The 22,869-nt window shown below is 41.8% G+C and overlaps 1 protein-coding gene across 3 annotated transcripts in view; it reads left to right on the top strand.

The window, feature by feature from the left end:
* LOC102572691 (BEN domain-containing protein 5) overlaps positions 1-22,869 on the top strand; it is a 1,452,508-nt gene that overhangs the window by 405,389 nt on the left and 1,024,250 nt on the right. For all 3 annotated transcript variants that reach the window (XR_009462307.1, XM_059727817.1, XM_059727816.1), the window contains exon 4: positions 6,687-6,781. Coding sequence is in view for 2 of the 3 variants with exons in the window: in XM_059727817.1 (XP_059583800.1) it covers positions 6,687-6,781 (95 nt within the window). In the remaining variant the exon portion in view is untranslated. The remainder of the gene's footprint in view (positions 1-6,686; positions 6,782-22,869) is intronic.

Raw genomic sequence — 22,869 nt, 5'->3', positions numbered from 1 at the left:
ATCATGAAGGATTCAAGAAGGTCTTTAAGAAATGCATCAGAACTGCTGAAATTCAGCGCTCTTCAGTTGGAAGCTGACAATCCTGTGTTGTCAACTCCACAAACATTCAAACGTTGCGAGTCAAGCCCCAAGATCACAAGGCCGGCTTGACATTATTTTTTAATAAAAGACTTCTTTTATCTTTGCTTTTGTTTTTTAAGCCTCTAAAGCCTATGGGGGAAAGGGGGGAGGTCTCTCTTGTTTGTGGTTTTTTGGGGGGGGGGTTTGTTGCTTGGTTTTTGGAGGCTTCTCTATTACCTGAGGTTTGGAAATTCAGTTTAAAAAATTTAAAAAAAACGAGGAAAAGCAATAGATCCTTGTGTAATCCTATGAAGTGAGAAGCTGCCGTTTTAGGGAAGTAGAAACTCGAGATGAAATCACGAGAGGTGGCAACTAGTGAAAGCAGGTAGCAGGTGGGAGGTAGCACAGCAGTGCTAGGAGCAAGAAGCATTTTTGCCAAAACCTCTCTTGTAAATCCCATCAGCTTTTCCATGATCGTTCGGAGAGTACGGTCTCAGGATTTGGAGTCCCGTCTGGAAGATCACGGTGCTGTTGCGCAGACCAAACTCTTCTCTTGGACGGCAGAGGCCTGAATCATTCCTGCTGGATTTTGAGCCATTATTTCCACAATGCCTCGTTGTTCGTGCTGACACGTGGGCTACATCCTATAGCAATTTTCACTGTCTGCAGGAGCAGTTTCTGTAGGTAGAACTCGTAGCTTTGCTCTTTTCCAGGTTGCCTGTCACTTCGTGATATCAGACGCTTGTTTTCTGGTACTTAGAACTTTGTCAAACTATTTGCACTGATATTTTCCATGCGGGGTGTCGGCCTCAGGCTGCTTTTGTTTTGTTGTGTTTTGTTTTCAGCCAAAACGGTCCAACGGTTTCTGAAAATGAGGCTAAAGAGAAAAATATTGTTTGGCTGATGTTAAAACATTCTAGCAATCCTTCCTGTAAGCAGCTTCAGTAAAATCCTGGTTGGCACATGCTTTTGGGATTCTTGTTAGAGTTTAAATGCTGAACTCTCTGAAGAGCCCATCCCCACTGAGCATCCTCTGTCCTCTTTCCACTCCTCTTTGTAACTAGACTCCATGCACCGTCCCCACAAATCAACGGAGTGTGTTTCTTCCAGCCCAGGAAGAATCCAGTTTTCATACCCATGGCACTCGGCTAAAGCGAGAGAGAAAATCAACCCAAACTTTTCCCAGCCTTTTGGATCTCACCCATGGAGAAACCAATTAGGCCTCTCCTTGTGGCCACCTACACATTCATTAGGGGAATGCAGTAAGGAACCAGAAATACTCTGTTTACCAGGGCACCTCTTAGGGTAACAAGGAACAACAGTCACAAACTGACAGAGCAGATTTAGGCTGGACACCAGGAAAAGCTTCTTCACGGTGAGGGTGGCCAGAATTTGGAATGGGCGTCCAAGGGAGGTGCTCTCCCCCGCCTTGTGGGTCTTTAAGAGAAGGCTGGATAGTCATCTGGTTGGGGTCATGTGACCCAGCACTCTTTCCTGTCCGGGGCAGGGGGTTGGACACAATGATCTGTTGAGGTCCCTTCCGACCCGAGCATCTGTGAATACAGGAAAAACGTATTTTCAAAAGCCTATGTTAGGAAAATAGTTGGTGATGTTTTAACCCTGAAGAAAAGAGCAGACATGATCTGCTCATTTTCTCTTCCCCCAACTGATTCCTCACCAAACAAGAAGTCGGCAACTGCAATTCAGCCCTTGACTATTAAAGAAGAGGGTTGCTTTTCCTGCAGTTTCTATGAAGAGGTTTAATTCCCAGATTGGCTACATCCTTACACTTTCTGGAAAGTTGCACGTTGCCATACACAGAATTTTCAGCCCTTGTCTCAGAGAGCAAGAAGAACAAATACACGGTGACGTCAAAAGCATATTTCGTGTGTCTATGCTTTAGCAAGCAGCTTCTCTGTCTTGTGCCAATTGCTGTTTAAATGGGGCAGGAGTTAGAAAACAAGTGGTAACTAATGCAACCTACAGACGCTACATCATCATAATTTTTGGTACAGCTTCAATCAATATGGTTACTTCAGTATGCATTAGTATAATACTGTTGAGACTCCTGTCAGTTAATGATCTCTTCATTCACATTACATAGTTGTGTATTAGGAATAATTTCTCTGGAGTTTTGGAATGTATTTTGAACATATTTCAGTTGCCAGACTCAGTTTTAAACCCCTTTCATAACTAGAATATATTTTTTTTGTTTTATGCTTCTAATGATCTTAAGAGATGTAAAATGATGTGAGTTGTTACCCATTACTACCCTTGAAAATCACAGATATCATACAGAATTCGGAAGAGAGCAATCCAGTGAGGACAGTGCGCATCTAGTCTATTTTCTCTTAATGACTGATGTTCTAAGGAACATCACTAAAGACAAAAAACCACACCAGCAACCTATTTTACTTGTTCAGCAAATGTTTGCCTACTGTATCACAAACTTTTATTACAGTACTTCGGTTCAAGAGATGTTTGCATACCTTATTGAGCAAGCTGCATATTTTTCTAGTTAAGGCATGTGTACTGTAGTTATTACATTTTACACACTTCACTGACTGAGCGGCATAGACTATCACCAAGAATACTTGACTGATTCAGCTCCATATTTTAGTGCTTCTCATTTGTGTACTTTTATTAATTCAGTGGCATACTTTGATAAAGTTCATTTCTATGGTGGATGAATTTTGGGTTCTGCCAATCAGCTGCATACTGTACTGAAAGGACTGCACACATTGCTAAACACCAAGTCTACTGTGAAGATTGGTAGTTGAAATTTTATACTCTGTGCTGTTTAGTGAAATGAGCTGCATATTTCTGTTTTTATATACATTGCTTATCCAGTTGTGTACATTTGCCCAACTCATTATACAAAATAAGCTTGATTGGAATAAGAACATGCTCTACCAGCTGTCAGCGATGAGTCAGTCAGTACGTAACAAAATTAGCAACTTTTCTGTTTCCAACAGCAGTATGATTGCATCCAAAGTCTAAAGCAATTGGTTTGGAGATCTTGTTTGTTTCATTTACTCGATGGAAACATCAGGATTAACAAACCAATTTGGTGCAACTTAATTTGCCTTTACAAATATGAGTGGAGATCAATAGCAAAGGAGGAAAAAAAGCTCTCCAGACCAACACAAGGAAATGCTTCTGTGCACAGTACAAAACTCTTCGGATGTGAATGAAATGTTCGCTCTGCTGTGTACCACAAAAAGGGTCAGCCTGAATCCTGGAAATGGAAGAGCTTGTGAAACGTTTACTTGAACTGGGTCCAGAAATTATGAATATGAGCTGATATTATGACCCATCAAAAGGCACTTAAACAAGCAAGGTGTATGAAAATGGAGCTACTTGGTTATGTAGCTTGCCCAGTAGTATTTGTAAAAAACAAATGTTGGCCTCCATTGAATGTAGCTTGCTGTGGTTGCAGAAGATCTTTACTTGCAAATGAGTATCTGTGATAAACCATTTATCTAAACCTGCTGGTTTTGTAATCACTTTTAGAGAGGCCCGCAGCGCGCTTTCACACTTTGTTTAAACAGGTGCACAGCAAAAGGTGCTTAAATGTAGCAAAAGGTGCTTGAACATTTCCATTGCAAGGTTAGCAGCACATATCTCAAGAACTTTTCCTTAATTTTTGCTTAGCCTGGGAATGTATATTCTAGGTGGCACAGCTTATTTGAAAACCTTTCTGTTCCATGGGCTAGCCTAAAGGTGTTGGATTCCCATTATCAACAGCCTGCTGTGGTTTGCTTTTTCTTTAGTGTTGTAACATTTTGCTGCCAGACCAGCCTTCATTAGAGGTCTACTTTTGCTCTGTGAAATTCAAAAATGCAAAAGTTGATATTTGTTTTAATGCATTGACCAAAACAACACCAAGCCAAGACCATGAGATTCTGGGAGTCTTTAATTTGATCAAGTATCATGTCAACTGTGTGTATTGAAAGTACAGGAAGTCCTTGAGTTACAACGTTTCGCACTTACAATGTTTATAAATTGACACCCGGTTTCAAATTTGTGACATCAGTTTCAACTTTATAACACTTGATCTGATGCCAAGCCATGCCAGCAAACAAGTTTGCTGCATCACCCATCTCCCTGGAGAACATCTGTCCAAACTGCCTTGGACACTTTTTTTAAGAAAGCAGACGAGACTCCAGAAAAACCTGCAACCAAGATGCCTGAGAAGTCTCCAGCCAAGATCCCTTCAAAAAGTCCAACCAAGATCCCTTCAAAACGTCCAGCAAAGTCACCTTAAAGAAGTCCTTCCAAATCAATGATTGCTATTTACAATATAAATACATTAATGTAGCTATATTACTCATCTATAACTGCTCGAGTACAAAATTCTGGGTTATTTTTAGTGAAAATAGGGTATCGGGCCTTGGTTCAGGAACCAACCCCCATTTATAACATTGTTTCCTATGGGAAAATTGGTTCTGAGTTGCAACGTTTCGACTTAAGACGCGGTTTTCAGGAACCAATTGTGTCGTAAGTAAACTGGGGAATCCAGAGTGGAGTTTACTTCCAAAAGCCACCTTATACCTCAGTGTTGATATTGGGGGTGGGGGGTGGAGAGAGAAATTAAAAAGGGAAAAGTTCAAATAGGATGCTGTTGTGTTGTTTTTTTTGGGGAGGGTGGAATCTCCCAGTGCATTTACCATTTGTATTTAATTTTTGTGTATTTTGATGCTGGAAATAAAAAGAATGCAGGATTTGAGATATGCTGGATTTGAAATACACCAAATGAACTTAATGTACTGGAGGATCACAGTTAATATGACATTTCTCAATGATTAGTAGAATTCTGAGTAAGTTTGCATTAAATATTACTGTACAGAAGAAATGACATTTGTTACAGTCTGTAGGAAATGCTACACTAGTTTTAATCAGGAATTTTCCTTAATGATTAGTTGGATATCATGCTTTACAATTGAATATTGTTATCATTATTGTGAATAAGCACCAAGTTCACTGAAGCTATTGGTGTACCGTAAGAAAGACTGCAACTGGGACCTTTTTTAACTTTCTACCCTGTCAGAAAAATTGGTGGACAGGTTTTTTGTTTGTTTGTTTTTATACTTTAATTTTAATGCTGTTTCTGGAGGGGTGTTCCTTGATAGCAAAAAAGGTGAGGAAAGATGATCCTCTCCTTTCCACAGGGGAATAACATTATCCCAAGGTGTAAGCCAGTTCCTGTAGTCTCTGAGGCCCAGGTAGGTGGAGGTGACTAGGACCATATGAGAGAGAAGCTCTGATGTATAGCAAGCAGGGAAGGTCTTCTTATGAGTTGCACTTCTCTATCCCCAGCTCCCTACCATCAGGGAGTTCTTCAACTCCTTGGTGCAAATGTTTGCTTTATTTTTGGTTTTGAGTACAACCTGTCTCTTTATATGGCTAGTAGGCCTGTGCAAAGCGGCTAGTATTCACTTCAGATTTGGATTCTGCTGATTCAGGGGACAGTGATTTAATTTGGCTGAATCTGATTTGGAGATTCGGATGCCGCCGAATCAGCCGAATCTCTGAATCAAATGGATCCCACCCCCTGCCTACTCTTCCAGCCCCACCGATGGCTGTCCCACCCGGCCCCAGCTCCCGGCTCTTTAAAAAAAAAAAAGCAAAAAAGCCCTGCACTTACTGGCTCCTGCCAGTTGGGAGGGGCGATCCCCGCTGCACCTCATTGCCCCGTGCTGCATGGAGGGCTCTACCATAAGCCCCCAGAAGTCCCAACAGCCACTGCAGCAACCAGTGAGTGTGGGTTTTTGGTTTTTTTTTAAACAGCCAGGAGCTGAGCTGGCGGGGCAGCCATGCGGGGGGTGGGGAGGAGGGGTTGGGAGAAGGGGCAGAGGATGGGGGCTCATGGAAGAGCTCCCCATTCAATGTAGGGCAACGGGGGACAGAGAGGATCGCCCCCTGCCTGGCAGCAGCTGGTGAATGGGGGCTTTTTTGTTTTGTTTTTAAATAATCAGGAGCTGGGACTAGGTAGGGCAGCCATGCAGGGGGGTGGGAGCTGGGAGAGCAGGTGGGGGTTGGGGGGCACTCTGTGGGGCTGGGGGAGCATGCAGGGGATGGGGCCTGGTGAGGGTCCCCCCATGGTTCCTCCTCCAGCCTCCTCTCCCCCCCTCGCCCCGAACTTACCATCATGGAGTTTGGGTCCAGCTCCCTGCAGCAGCAAGTGTGAACTGCCCGAATCTCTGAATCTTTTCAGAGAGATTCGAACAATTTGGACCTTTTTATTGGTCTCCTGATTTGATTCAGAGATTCGGCTGCTGAATCAGGCTGAATCTCCTCCGAATCGAATCAGCACCCGAAGCTTCGCACAACCCTAACGGCTGGGTCATTGGCTGAACGACCCATGTGTCATCTACTCCAGAGTTTACCCAAGTCTGGTGGTAGCATGTTCATCAGAATAAGGATACTTTTCTTGGACTATGAAAATATCAGAACTTAGCATGTCCTTTACTTGATTCTTTATATTGTTCTTATTACCCATCGACTTCATGGGCATGTACATTGTGTATTGTGACTATACTTTATTCTGCTAAAAAGAAGGAAAATGAGAGATTTGTATGTAGAACCCTTTAAGATAGTCACGAAGTCTTCTGTCTGTTTTCCAGAGGGTAATTTTCAACATTGTCAACTTCAGTAAAACAAAAAGCCTCTACCGCGATGGAATGACCCCTATGGTGAAGTCCACGAGCAGACCAAAATGGTAAGTTATCATTCTAAGCTTTTGCTAATGGCTTGGAAATTTTGTTTCTCTTGAGACTCAGTAGCTAAGATGCATTGGTTTGGGTGTAACATCTAGTATCGGGGAACTAAATAATGCTTCTCATCTAGTGCTATAATTCAAGTGGATTGTCTAGTGCACCAAGAGGTCAAATGAGATTGTCACACAGCAAAATATATATAATGCACATAGATCAGCAATTTGTAACCATGTGAATAGGACTCATTATATTTCATTAGGAAAATGATCTAATGCATACAAGGCTCCCAAGAATTAGCTACATGACTTGCTTATAGCTTGAAGATTTGTCTGGGTATGAATTGCAGTTAGGCCCTAACAATGCAGAGATACACTTGGTTATTCAGAGCTGTGTTTTGGCACCTGTTGCTGAAGCTTGTCTAGGGGGCACAGAGGGTTGTGCCACTTTCCATGCTGCGGACAGATAGATACTTGGTAAGTGGAGTCTTTTACAACAAAACATGGCAGATTTAGCCCTGCAAACAACAGAAGGGTGCCTAAGGAGATGGAGAATTGATATCTCCTTTCACTTCTGTGTCGGGCAGTCTTGAGTCTAGTGTCTGTAGCGGAGGGAACTCATGCCACTGTGATAAGCGCTGCAGTTACCACTCTTTTCTGGCTGCCCTTGCACCAGGTATTCCACTTGCTGTATCCAAGACAGATACAGTATCTCTAGCTGCTAACATGAGGCCCCCAGAGCAGATGTCAGTAGCTCTAAAAGGCACAAGGGTGCAATGCGGAGAATCCTGCCCTACTGAAGTTCATAGTTGAATTTTTTTTTTTTTTGGTGGACCCAGTATTTCTCCCTTTCTCCCTGTTAAAAAAAAAAAAATCCTCCTGGTTCTGCAGTGAAAAAGTGCCCACAAAGCCTCTGAGTTCTGCAGACTAGGTTTTGAGCTGGCATGGTCTTCTCTTCTATGAAAGAAGAGAGGTTTCACAGAGTATATGCCAATTTTGTCTTTCTACTAGGCCGCACTGATACAGGAAAAGCCAGCGTTTGGATATAGGATGGGGTTGATGCTGTCTGGGTCTGAGCTCAATACAAATATTTAATGACATCTTAAAATGTATATATCAGTAATCCTAATTATGCTTCTTGGTTTATTTTAAGATTCCACTTTTATACCTATACCTGTTCCAGGCTAGACTTATTAGGTAGATTCCTATCTTCTTTCAAGCCTTCTTTTTTTCTTTTCTAACTGGGATCTAGTATTTTCTGCCCAGTATTTTCCATGTGTAAATCTACATTGTTGCTTTTCTACAAATGTTATTCCTTATTTCAGTTTCAAATTAAAAGGTACATTTCTCTGAAATGGTATAGAGCTGGCTCTTTCTGGAACAGATAGGCTGTTTCAGTGTTTTCGAAAACACCTTTCTCCTCGATTTTCCCAGGAGATCTATTTATTTTTGTGTTTTATATTTTTGGGGGAGTATTTTGTTCCCATGAAAGGGAGGGATGAATAGCACTGCCTGGAGCTAGGCAGAGCGTAGGCAGCAGGAGCTATGCTGCTTCCTCCCGCAGCTGTGCTGCTGCTCCACCTTCATCCTGTTTCAGAAATCCTCGTTGCAATTTGTGGCATAATTTACTGCAGATCGAGTGGCTTTGGCAATGAAGTACATTTTTTTTTTTTTTTTTTTTTTACTTGAAATGTATCGTTATTCTGTTAAAAAATACATTTGTGTTTGCTTTCTAATGGTCTGTAGATGAAAGCATGCTGCTGTACTTTGCAGGAGAACAGCTATTCATACAGTTACTAAGGCCTGTAATGATATTGGGGTCTAGTCTCCTCAGTACGATTTACAGTGCATTAACATTAATAGGAGTTGTGTGCGCACACCAAGAAGGGAAATGCACCTTTTATTCTTGGATATATGATTTTTATTATAGCTGAGTGTCTTCCTTTCAGATTATTTTTGAGATGTCTTTACAGTCATCTCAATATCTGTTTCCATGGTATTCTAGTGAAACCTGTAAACAAAATTATTCCCATGGTGTTTGGTGGTTTTGGGTTTTTTTTTGGTTGAAACAGGATTTACTTATAGCTGCTAGAGCAGCATTTGGGTAGTTGTAATCCTTGAATAAGAATGGGGTAGTCTCTATCCATATTGATTCGATGCTCTTAGACTATTAAGAAGTATTGGGTTACTGGGGCTCTGCATAGATGCGGGGTTCACTTGAGCGGGTTGTGATGTAAGACGGGGTGGCCAACCTGTAGTACAGTAGTACACACGGGCAGAATAGGTGTGTGCCATATGGCAGATTGGGGAGCTGGCTGCAGAGGGCAGATAGGAAAAAGTGCAGAAAGCGGATCAGCAGATCAGGCGAGGGAAGGGGATAGGAGTGACAGAAGGGACTTGGAGGGTACTTGCTAAAAAGTGTGGTCCACACTGACGTAAGTTCATGACCTGAGACTGACATGGGACTATTTCCACCTTACACCATGGCTTAAATGGTTTTTCTTTCCTGGTAACTTGACAAACATGATTTAGGGGGTGGGCAGAGGACATAATCATGCAGATTGAAAAGGGCAGGGGAGCTTACTATGGTTCAAGGTAATCTGCTGTAGCTATTTCATGTTTCTGCTCCACCCCACCTCTCACTAGAGTAATGTAGCAGCTGTTTCATTTTTGTGTAAGCCACTCTGATTTAGTGTCACGTATTTGGGGTAGGGGTGGAAGGGTGAAACCGTTGCTATAGACTGACTGATGTGCACTTATGATCTCTTTTAAATCAGTATGATTGCTTTGTTCATGGTCTCAGATGGCTGAATTGACTGAAAATACAGATAGAAAACGATGCGTCTAGTTAAGAAAACATGAAACAGTGCAAATGTCTGAAAATCAAAAATAAAGAAATGCAAATGACAGAAGCAACACTGCAAGTCACTACTGCACCTGTGAACCTCATTGTATCGGATATACGTGAGACTCTGTTGTGATTGCCTGGGTGAGCTGGTGGATCCCAGCGAAGGTTTGTGGCCCATACTGGAATTCTCCCCACATTCATCTGCCCACATCTCAGTCATTCTTTTAGTGATAAATCTTAAAACATAGGTGGGCTTTGCTTTAGAGGTGAAGGGGTGTATTCTTGTCTCACGTCCAAGAGATCCAGATGCACAACTCTCCTTAATAACAGAATTTATGGCGTGATTGGTTTAAATAAGAAGATTCCTGTTGTATCGAGGACAGAACTTGGTCCCATGTGTCTAAAACCCCAGCATATCAGAAACAGACCGGTCCCTGGAGAGTATGAGGTTTTTTTAAAGGATATTAATATTTGTTCTGAATGTACCTGCGTGAACTTGGCTTCAAGACTTTCAGTGTTTCCCACATTTGACTCTTGACTCTGGAACAAATCAGTGTCAAGTGCTCTTGAAGCACTGAGGATGTCAAATACAGATCGACAGTTTTGACCTGGATTCTCTTGCCCTAGGTGGTAAGATCTTCAAATGCAGTTGGTATCAAGGGTCACCTCCAATGTTACTGTTGTAAATAGAGGATATCACTGCCATCAAAGTGCTCCGTGTGGACACAGATGTTCTAGTGTTGACATATTCTTCTCTTTTGAAGTAAGTCCAAACATTACCAGTAATGAGCTTCTTAAAAAGAGGCAGCAGTATGCCGAAGGATAAGAAACAGCAGATTTTGTGGAGAAGTAAAAGATTCTGTTTTTAAGAGGTAAAAAAGAAAAGTAGATGGTGATGAAAACTCGTCCTTTTTTTATTTTTCCTCCATACAACGTCAGGATCCACTCCTGAAATTTACTTCTACCCAGAACTGGATATTTAGGGTATAAAACAATCAAAAGGAAATCCAAGTACTTTGCTTTTCCAGTTCCTCCCCCTCAACCTCCCCCCAGATAAGAGGTGAAGTTGTATTGCAATCTGTCAGGTGCATCAGTCAAACCTTGTTGCAATGAACCCGAGCTTCCATGAAGAAATGCAGCATCATGTCACGTCGGGTTACATCAGTCACATTTCATGGGGAAATTGGACATGATGAAATTCCAGATTTTAATTCAAGCCAATGGGATAAAATGCGACTTGTCAAATATAATTTTTGTTCAAAATTATCCAGACGATCATAACTGCTGAATAAAGATATTAGAGCATCAGGGCTTATCTTGGCAATTAGTTTCAATTTTGTATTTATTTATTTTTTGAGAAACTGAGCTTACCACTTCACTCCTAAAGTCCAGCTCCTCTTGCAATACAGTTCTTCTTTGTTGGTTTCTTTTCAAATGCAGCCTACTTTTGTTGGTATTGTGTTCATGTTTTCACACTATAATCTCCCTCTTTGGAGACTGTTAGTAAGCTTTAATGTAGGCACAGCAATGGAATAACTTTTCACCCGCTACCTATACTGTATCTTTATATTGATTCTGCAAAGTTTTATAACTTTCTCAAAGTGAAATAGAAAAGTGACGTGTTAGAAAGGCAGCAGATTTTCTGAATGATGAAGTGAGGAAATATCCCCTTCGGGCTGGGAAGAGCTATAACTCTTGATTATTCAGCATAAGCATTGCCTCGTTGGGGACATTAGTTTTTCAAATTGAGCTAATCTTTTAAAAGTAACAACTGGCCACTCATCACCTTAGGTATTTCAGCAGGATCATGTGCAAAACTCTAATTAGTATTTATAGAATGGCAGCTCCTCCCAGTAGAATAGTAGCTGTAGCTGGCAAATATCTGGTTGAGACCTGTTAAGTCTTCAGACTTCCAGCGTATTTTATTCTGCATTTTAAATGAGCAGAGAGTTCTAGGTGAAGTCCTCATAATTAAGGGATAAAGGATAATAAATGATGTGGTTCCTGAGTGGATGCACTTTAAGGTTAAAGGGATTGCTCTCCATTTATGGTGCAGTATGACACGAGTATATTTGTTTGTAAGTGGTAATGCAGGTAAAATACTATGGAACTGTCAGCACAAAAAGAGAGGGTTTATGTATAGTTTACCTGGTTTTTATTATTATTATTTTTAGTTTCAGGTGTCAGCCTTCTTCTTAGTGATACTGTCACTAGTTTTTCCTCTCTTTTATCTCATCTACTGTGACGACTTTTTACTATATAGTTAGCTTCCTAGTGAAACACTGACACCTCTGTTACTGCAACATGAACTCTAAAACACACTCGTAACATATTACTCCTGAAACATTTATATTTCCAATAATCCTGCTATTTGAAAGGAATTGCTAAGTATGGTCTGTAAATGTTAACTTATAGGCACGTACTATCATTTGCTGCACCTGGCCTATGTTCAAGCAACTCACTTTAAGCCACCTGAACATAGATTGAGCGTGGCATGTACAGGTGTCTGCCGGTTTTGGGAGTTTTGAGGGAAAATCAGAGTAAATAACTTGGGGTAGGGGAAGGTGGGCAGGTTAGTGGGTTTGTGAGGGATGTTGGCAGTTCTGGGGGGGTGATAGAATTGAGAGGCGGGTAGGTCTGGGGGGTGGTCCCTGGAAGGATTGTATGTCCAAGGGTGGGGGGAGTGGCTTAAAAGTAACCCATTCAGGGGTGGGAGGGATGGGTAGGCAGAATGCAGCCATGGGGCTGGGGTGAGCGGCTGGGCTTACCCAGCCTTAGGGCTGTACTCTGAATGCATAAAAGCATTCATTAGATTATTTTAACCCATTCCCAATCTAATTTAGTTCATCTCCTTAGGTGAAATAACTTAGATCGGGCCCACCATTTTTTTGCCCAATTTAACCTCCCTGTATGACTAGGCATTTAGATCAATCTAACCCTAGTTAGGTTACTCGAAATGTAACACTTGTACATACCCTCAATAAATATTGGCACCGTGAGTTGCTTTGGTTTAGACGCATAGAAAAGTGATGCAAGTTTCATGAATGATACTCGCATGTGTTTCATTCTTCGAAGAGGGTAAACCTCTTCTGAAAGAATTGGAATTTGGATTGGTTAAGCTTGTTCAATTCCACCACTCTCTTCCCCCCCCACCCCCCCGTTTCTTTAATATTTCTAGTCACAGTGCAGTATTGCAATGGCTGTCTTGCTCACTGTGTTTTATACATTCAAAGCCATTCAGCAGTATTTTTAGCATACTTTTATATACCCTTAGCTGGAAGATAAGCTGTTTGTGAAATGGGCTGTCATTTGTGGTAAAACTGTTGGAGAAATAAACTACCAAATATATATATATATATCTTGCCAATCTTTAAGAGTGAAGTTTACTATAAAATGTGTAGTGTGTTAGGTTTGCGATAACTTCATCTGAATTTAGGTAAAGGAGATCAACAAACCCTTATCATTAGATGATTTGTTCCTTTTGGCATATTTCAGAACTTTTACCGCCCACTGGAAGTTTGGAGGTTTTTATTTGATGTAATGTTGGCTGTCACGAATGCCACACAATGTTGCTGGTTCATGGGATGTCATGCGTGTTTTCTAGTTTATCTCATTGATATGGCATGTGTGGTCTCATTGGAAAACGAATGTTATGCCCTATCCATTTACGTTGCTTCTATCTGTATATATATTTGACTTTGTTCATAGGATAAGCAAAGGAACTGAGGGATGCATACTTGAGGAAGAAGGAGGACGGGTAATTGCTAAATATCTCTGGCTACTGTGTTATTAGGCCAAGATAATTGCTGTGTCCAGCCACAGACAGCATGGGTCACTGCTTGGATGGGCACACAAAGTATTGTCTTCCTGGAATGGGAAAAAGGATCCCACAATAGCAAAGGCAGCTGAGAAAAATGGCCTATTGGCCAGAGGAATTCCAGGTGTCTCAGGGAAACGAGACATTTCTAGAGAACTCTGCAATCCATGAGAAATTGGGATGATGAGGAAGAGGGCTGGCTTGGAGCTATTCAGGAGACTATCTCCAAGTACCCAGTGGTCCAAGGTCCCCAAGGGTCCACGTCCCCGGTAGTCAGGACTGGCAGGATCAGCTTAAAGGGTGATCTCTGAACATATTGGCAGGTCTCTCTGGCAGACAGCAAATTGTCCCATGTGGGGTAGGGGAGGCTGGGGCCAGCACCTGGGCTGGCCCCAGCAGCTTTACTTAGGGTCCTAGGAGCCTCCCATGGCTGCAGCCTGTGCTGCCCTTAACCATCCTGCTTTTTTTGCCCTTTTTTTTTTAATATCAGGAGTTCTTGGTATGTAATTTTGCCTCTGCCTCTGCTGCCCTATGCAGCACAGAGAGCTTATTCATGCATGCTGCATGCATTTTTGCGGTGCCCCAAAGCCTTTGAGGTGCCACAAAGTGCATATGCATGTTTGCCTGGATGTGCCCTACTTGTCTTTCTGTTCTGTCTCCAAACCTATAGTCAGGTTTTTGTTTCTAGTATTCATTTCTCCTATAATAAATCACTTAGTTGTTTTGTCTCCTTTCTGATTGCCTGTGGTAAAGAGTGATCTCTGGGAGAGTGATGTTTCTGGCTAACCCATTCTATGGAAAGGGGGGGCCTAATTTCATAACCCAAAGGAAAGCCACCTAGATCTGGCTAGGTCTGCTACGGGAACTGTGAAGTCTAGTAAAGGGCAATGGAGTTGGGGCTTGTAGAGATAAGGAATTATCCTAGAGCAAAGCATGTTCAACTTCTTGGGGCATATAGCAGGACAGTGGCGAGAAACTCAGGGATATCCTATGGATGGACTTGAGAGATATAAGTACCCCTGACAAAGGTCAGGTAGCTATCAAACTGTTGTGCGAAGTACATTAATTAAACAGTACTATCTTTTTTACTTAAAAAAAAAACAACTGTTTCCTGATGAGCCAGAGGAGTTTGGCTTTAGTATTATGGCATCTCTTGGGAAGGAAGAGGAGGTGGTGGCTTTATATCTTTTGGAGTTTGGCACGTATGTGAGAAGGCCTGAATGATCACCAAAGTTATTCATTTTCAGAAATTAAGTGCATCTTCTGTATTACAGTGATGTATATGTGGATTTGGAAGAATAAGAATAGGAAAAAATGGGTTGGGTCTTCATTACTTGAGCTATCAAGTAGATTGCACCCCATTCTCAATTACATCACTTATAGCAGTAAGTGAAAGATTAAAAAGTCAAATCCTGCTTCTGGGCCCTAAAACTATCCCGCTGAGTGTAGCTTTGATAAATGTGAATACTTTGTAGCAAGGAAGACAGTTACACTTCTTGATGACTGAATACCTTACGATAAATGTATTAAGACGTACACAATCAAATACATTGGAAATAATTTACTATCTTAAGAAGGAAGCAAACACAAGGTTGAAATAGAAAACCATAAAGAAAAAATATGTGTACTAAAAGTTTCAAGTCAGTTGGTCTATGCTTTTATTCCACATGGGACACAAGGCAGGACCCAGTTGGCTCCCTATTGCAACCTGCCTCAAGAGCTCCAGTCTTGAGCCACTGGGGTCCCAACCTGTTAAATTCATTGTTTCTGGTGTTATGCCGCTGAAGTCTAGGTTGCCCATGTTTTCTTCTCCCAGGTGATTTCTAGGTTAGTTCTTGTTGTCCCCGATGGGATGCCTATAGTTTTTTACAGATGCCCAAGCCAAATACATCTTTTTTTTTTTTTTAATTCTCCCCCATAATTGACAGTCGCTGGTGATGTCCTGTCTTCTTCCTAGTGCTTTCATTCGTGTCTTTATTCTACCGTGCCATTCAGACAGGTATTACTCTCAAAGCCACCATGCTTTTTGGCTGTTTTTCAGAGGCCAGGTGTCAGAGCCAGAGGTTGACACTGAGCTTGTGTTGCAGTTGCATGGATTTAAGTTTGTCTTCAGATTTATGGCTTTTTTGCCCCAAACATTGATAGACTTTTGTAAACGTGCCACTTGTTTTGCCATTACAACACAACTTTCCCACGTGTGCTGTCATTAGTCATGATGTTGCTTTCCAGGTAACAAGTCTTGTACATCCTTCTAATACGTCTGCCTTAAGTCACACTGCTACTGACTCTTGCTGGCTACCAACAGATATAAGTTCGGGCTTTGTTTGGTTTATTATCAACCACCGCTTTTCTCCTTGTGTTTGCAGTCTACTTGTCTACTCTTGCATCCTATCAGCATCATCTGCTGGCTTCTGCAATGCTGTCCATGAAATCAAAATACATTAATTTCTTTTCATTAAACCTTTGTATTCCAGGCTCTCCTCCCATCCCATACCTTAATACTAACTCAGTAATGACCGCAAAAATTACTGGAGATTATACGCAACCCATTTTAATCTTGAACCACCCCAACATTTTCCTTTTAGGGCTTTTGATTTTTTGATTTTATCTCTTATCTGGGATGCCATACTACATGACCTTCCATATAGATGGTTTATGCAGACTGTTGAGTGTCAAGTTGCAAAACGACTGTTAAAAACACTGTTTAAAAAAAGGGAGAGAGGGACAGAAAACTAACCATACTAAATAAGATTGTTTGTGTCCCCCCCTTATTTATGGAAAACCAGTTAGATAAATCAATATGTTCATGTTACAGCAGAACTCAACGGCCCAGTCAGGATCAAGATGCATCATGCTAAATTGCAGGGGAAATATATAATAGACATGACACTGCTCCAAACCCTGAGAGTTTTATGTTTGATTTATTGATTTCAATTGAAGCGCTTAAGCTAATACTGAGCACTTCTGAAAATCCCAGCCTTAAAGATTTATTCCAAGCAGTAACTGTTTAGGACACATGGCATAAAGCTTATATGAAAGCCTAAATATTTGATGCGTATGGTATTTGCATCAAAAAGACTTACAGTGACATATCGTAATACCTCAGTCTGATTGCCACCAGGAGTTCCACGCATTCATTGATGGCACTCTGTGGTCCTGAAGGCTGTAGTTATCAAAAGTCACCCTCCCTACTTTATGCATGAGAGGTTAAATGTGCATCAGAAACAAATGGCACTTTTTTCCCGTTCACTGCATTTTTTGGTCATCTATTGTTAAAAATCTTAACAAGGGGTAGTTACCTTAAAATTGTCTTTTTGTTCTACTTGAACATCTACAGTGAGGCTTCCCTCCCCCACCTCCCCAGAGCACTTGGCTCTGGCATAGTCCCAGAGAGTTTAGCCCTTGAATTCAGTGGGACCAAAGTGAACTCACTGCTGTATATCGTCGTCTTATCCCCACCCAGATAGACTATCTCACGCATGTGGTGGGTATTTAATTAAATGGATTACATAAAAAGTGTCTCATAACTGGGCCACTAAACGTTTGTCCATTTAAAAATGTAGTCCGCCTCACCCCCAAATTAAGTTATGTAAGGTATATAAAGATAAGCTGCAGCTAAGTCACAGCAGAGTTGAACTACAACTCCCCACGAGGGCCTTGAAGCCTTCGACAGGAGTTCTGTACTTGGACTTAATGGAGCAAAGCTAAATGGAAAACACCTTGGTTAAGAATAGCCATTTATTGGACATAAGCACATAGCAGTAAGAGCCCTACACCGAGCAAGTGTCACTGAGGCATGTACTTGAAAACAAGGCTGCTCCATAATACTAATAGGACTATCTAAAGAAGAGCCAAAGCAATTTAATCAGCAAGTGTGTTTCTTTAAAAAAATGTTTTGATAGTCTTAAGAATGTCTCTTCAAAATTTAACAGCCCTGTTTTAAGGGCTGACAGGGTTGAATTTCCCCAGACAGGACTGAATTTCACCTTTAATGAGACATACATATGATATTATATAATTAAAGGCAGTAAAGAGAACATACCAGGATACTGCATCGCACAGGCACCCTGGACATTCACTTTTCCATACCTTTTAATTGCGTAGCATTGCCTGTTTTAAAGTTCTTTTAACAAGGTTATAAGTTTGTCTGGTTTTTTCTTTTATGTTAATGTTTTATGGTTTAAAGTATCAACATGTAAAAACATATGATGTGCAATATGTCGGAGAGAACACTGTGGAAACCACCTTATCTTTTGGAATTGCCTGTTTTTTCACTGTTTAATTCAGTCGTTAACAACAACTTTTTTGCATTCATTTTCTGTGAAGAAACAATGTTTAGTGAATGGAGAAAGTGACTGGGAATCAAGCATATGGGCAGTTTTGATAAAAAGAAGAATATGGCTATCAGATGGATGTCTCTTTGCAATACAGTGTTAAAAGCTGAGACACGTTATCTCTGTTATAATGAAATGCAATGTACCAGAATTTGGGTAGAAAATATAACAGTTGTGATGTGCCATGAAAATGGAGAGATATAGCAGACATGAAGCTATAAATATGTATATTAGGAGATAATACAACATTATGTTATCAAAATAAATTCTGTAGTATGTGGAACTATGTCTTGTGGGGTTGAGCAACTGGAATAGATGCTGAGCTGCAAGATTTACAAGAACTAATTTTTATCTCATGATTACTGAAGTCAGCAGTGGAAATTAATATTTGCATATCATCCTACTTTTTTAAACTTTAAAATCAAATATGACAATGTAATGGTAATATCTATTAATTTATCTTTATGAATGAGTCTTCACAGGTAGAGGAGGGGTGTTTGTGTGTTTCTTTTTTTCCCACTGCTCAACTACCCTACAGTGCAATGGCTGGGGATCTGGCTCCGAGGGTAGACCCAGAGAGTGGTAGTTGACCGAACCGAATCATCATGGCACTCGGTGACTAGTGGCGTCCCCCAAGGCTCTGTTCTCGGATCTGTACTCTTTAATGTCTTTATACATTATTTGGACTCTGGTGTCAGAAGTAGACTGTCCGGGTTCGCTGATGACACCAAACTATGGGGAAGAGTGTCCACACTTGAGGATAGGCTGGTGATCCAGCCTGACCTTGATAGGTTCACAAGGTGGGCGGTTGAAAACCTGATGGTATTCTGTATGGAGAAATGCAAGGTGCTGCACCTCAAGGGGGGAAGAGGGGAGGGGGGATGGGGGGATGACTCTGCATCACACTCATAGGCTCGGCAGTGCTACACTCGCTAGCACCATGACTGAAAGAGGCTTGGGGGTCATGACTGACCACAAGATGAACATGAGCCACTCATGCGATACTGCAGCCAGCAAAGCGAACAAAACTCTGGCTTGCATCTATTGATGCATCTCGAGCAAGACCCAGGATGTCATCCTCCCGCTGCACTCGGCCTTGGTGAGGCTGCATCTGGAGTACTGTATCCAAGTCTGGGCTGTGCAATTCAGAAAGGATGTGGAGAAACTTTAAAGAGTCCAGAGGACAGCCACACGCATGATCAGAGGGCAAGCGAGCAGCAGACTTATGAAGAGAGGCTGAGAGCCATGGGACTCTTCAGCCTGGAAAGGCATAGGCTCAGGGGTAACTTGGTGACAGCCTGTAAGTGCATAAGGGGTGTGCATCAGTATCTGGGGGGACATCTGTTCACCAGAGCACTCTAAGGGATGACAAGGTTCAACAGTTACAAACTCCTCCAAGACCATTTCAGGCTGGTCATTAGGAAAAACTTTGCTGTCCAAGCCCGCAAGGCCTAGAATAGACTGCCACCAGAGGTGGTGCAAGCATTTACTCTGGAAACTTTTTCAAGAAACACTTGGATGCCTACGTTGCTGCGATCCTTTGACCCTAGATGACTTCCTGCCCCTTGGGCAGGGAGCTGGCTCTGATGATCTTACAAAGTCCCTTCCAGCCTTAATGCCTATGAAATCTATATAGGAAGTAGCTTAGCCGTTTAAGGGGTTACAGAGGAGCAACAATAGACTACTCTACATCGCTGGTTCCTGCCTTGTCTTCAGGTATGGTTTCCCACCCAGTCTAGTGTTTTGTTCCTCTTTCAGATTATTCAGATGGACTTCTGTCTTCTGACCTGTGCCTGGCATCCTGGTACTGTACCCGAGTCTTAACATTTAGATTTTTTTTTTTAAGCTGCTGACCTGCTAGACTCCACTTCCTACACGTGAAAGATCTTTGTCGTCATCCCCCAATGTTGTTGATAATCAGAGAGAGTAAAAATACTGCACACTTATCATAGCTAATCATCATGTACTGAAACAGAGTTTATCAGGAAGTAATACTTGAGATATAGGAATCTGGGATAGGTATTTCAAATGGTGAAGTTAATAACTGTTTTTACATGATATAAAATATACTGTTAAAAATATATGATACATTTTCAGGAAACCTGCTGCCCCATCACAAGGCACACTGTGCCCCACCCAGGTGCTCTGGGGTGCGGGGGTCCACAGCGGAGCCCCCCACACTGAGGCATGAGGAGATGGGGGAGTTGCATGCTCCCCCGTCTTGAGGCACCCTGTGCCCCAGCTGGGGTGGGAGCACCTGGCTGGGGCGCAGGGTGTCTCAGCATGGGGGCTCCACGGCACGTGGAGATGGGAGAGCAGGCAGCCCTGTGGTGCCTGCTCTCCTGTCTCTTCTTTTGTCCCAGCACCTACCACTTTGGCATGATTTGTGCTGCTTTTTTTCCCAGGGTCTCTCTCTCTTTTTTGCTACCGGGAAATCCTGGTATTTTGCCCCGGCTCTGCAAATCAGCAGCGGCCACACACTGATTAATGTGCAACTCGTGTGGTTTTTGGTGCTGCAAAGAGGTTTGCAGTGCCACAAACCACATGTGCCTGCACATCTGGATCCAGCCTAAGAGTTTAGATGCCAAAACCATGTCTGAATACAGAAAGGCAAAGTGAATGAAAGTGGAGGGGAAATTTCCCAAAGTGAAATGCAAGCCTAAACTCTGAATTTACAGTAGAAAAATTGCATGTTGACTGCATGTTTTTCTCCTGTATTTACAGTGGAAAAATAAAAATGGTTTCCATAAAGTAAGGGGGAGCTTGACTGGGACCAAACATGGGAAGGGGTGTTGCAGTTCTGAATGGACTATCGTCCGGCACAGCAGCAATAAGCAGCTATATTTACAGTATTTCCACTGTGTGGATTCCTCTGAAGTGTTGAAGGGTAAGGAAGAGCTGGGGAGGAAAATCTGCTCCGAGAACCCACTAAAGAGCAAAAGCAAAATGCGTACACATGTATATGTACACGTGTATGTTGGTGTTGGGGTTTCTACCGATAGAATCAACTTTGCAGAGGGCTTTGCCTCTCTTTTTGCAGGTGTAATATGTGATGTTAAAGGTTCATTCCCCTCAAAACTGAGCATTACTAAAGATTCCAATTTGCATCTGTTATTTTCTTCTTGGCTACAAAAATGAACCCAGATGTTTTGGTGCAAATTAAACCCATTAGTAGGATATGTTTCTGAGATTGTAATCCCTTAAAATATCACCTGTCTGAAGGGAAAAGTATATATCTTTGGGTAGAATCTTCTTCTGAGACAGAAGAAGGGCCATTATTTTTATTTTAGCAAAGCTCCAGTTATCAAAGGCATTTTCTCCCTAATATACAGAAGATGTGGATTAAAAGCTTAGCAAACCTTTTCGTAAGTGAAGTTGAGATATTTCTTAAGCAATACATAAGGAGCATATATAGCTCTCCCAAATAGCATTTACACAGCTTGCCTTGTTGCATGAATCACATGCATTAAAAACCCACTTACGTTTCCATAAGAACCATCACCGTAAGCACCTATTTCTTTAATCAATACTCACAGAATGGTAACTTTTATTGTGTTTTACTCCTCACTTCAGTGCTCACTTTATGCATTGGTAGGTCTTTTTATTTATTTATTTATTTATTGCATAAAGATCCTAGAAACAATCTTAAAAATCCCAATGTTGCAGCAGACCTGTGCGAGTCTCTCTGAAGTCACATCATTTGTTAAAAATATAGTGCAGTGTTTTAGAACTGGTGACAAAGGAAATCCCAATCTCAAGCAGAGAGCAGTAGTGGTACATTTTTATGTTCACTTGTTGGAATGCTTTCCTGGATCCCTTCCAAGATACTTTCAGATTGAACAGCTGGATTTTCAAAATGGTAGGTCAGTCTACTGGTCCTCTAGTGCAAGATATGGAAACGAACAATTTTGAGAAATGCAGGCATCTGTTAACTAACGGATTATTTGTGGTGGCATTTAAATTTGAACACTTGGGCCAGAGGCAGAAAACCCCAGATGCCAGTAAGGAGCATTGGACATTGTCAGGCTCCTGACTTCTGTTCTAGGCTGCTTTATATTGAATGCAAGATGTGTGGCCGAGAAGGCAGGTCACTGAGAACTACAGGGTGCTGCAGACGCTAGATTTTACTCAGCTCCGTTAGAAGATTTCAGCAGGTTTAAAAAGGCTAATTTCAAAGAACAGAATGTCAGAGTATAAAGAATGACCTTTTATAAAGAAATAACAAAATATAACAAAAGGGGGGTGGGAGGAGGGTGAATACACAATTCTTATGCCAAACCTCAGCTATTCAGGAGAGATGTATCCTTTGTTAAATCAGATTCATGTCTGAGAGAAGTATGCAGATGAAAAAGATGCCTCAGGCTCAACAGAGGGGGAAAAAGGGAAACAAAACCAGTGCAGGTTCCTTGAACGGAAATCACGGGACTTCTGCAAGGTGTCAGTGGGCAGACTTGTCTTGCCAACAGCCAAAACTGTATATCCCGGAGCGGCTGGTGGATTGTCTTTCTTGGAAGAAGGCATTGATGGGTCAGGCTGACCAGCTTCTTGCTGGCTTTCACTGAGCATGCTTTCCTCAGTAATTTTTATTTATTTATTTAAAAAATTTTTTTTCTTAAGTTCACGGTTTTAGAAATGGGCCGGCTCTACCAATGCCGAAATCTCAGTTGTGATCATCTGCTCTCATTCCCAAATCTTAGTGGAAAAATATTATGAATATTAACTGAATAGTATTCTTTAGGGGTGTGCAAAACGGGCCATATTCAATTTGGATTCGGATTTGGCCCAAATCGGGGGCAGTGATTTGATTCATTGACTCGGATCACTGTCCCGATTTGATTTGGTTGAATCCGAATCTGAAGATTCGATGCTGATTCAGAGAAACAGCGATTCTGCCATAGACACAGCTTTAATTGTTTTCTTCTACATACCTTGAAGTACCAGGCGCGGCTCGTGAACACTTCGATGGTGGGGTGGATGGAGCACTCCACGGGGGGGGCGGGGGGGCATGCTTGGTGGCGAACCCAAAAGTGGACTGGAAGTACTTCCGGTCCACTTCTGGGTCCACTGCTGAGTGCGTGTGCGGAGGGTTCTTGCA

This window comes from Alligator mississippiensis, chromosome 5, assembly GCF_030867095.1.
Source record: "Alligator mississippiensis isolate rAllMis1 chromosome 5, rAllMis1, whole genome shotgun sequence".
In the NCBI taxonomy this organism is placed as follows: domain Eukaryota; kingdom Metazoa; phylum Chordata; order Crocodylia; family Alligatoridae; genus Alligator; species Alligator mississippiensis.
This window is presented reverse-complemented; position numbering and strand designations above follow the sequence as displayed.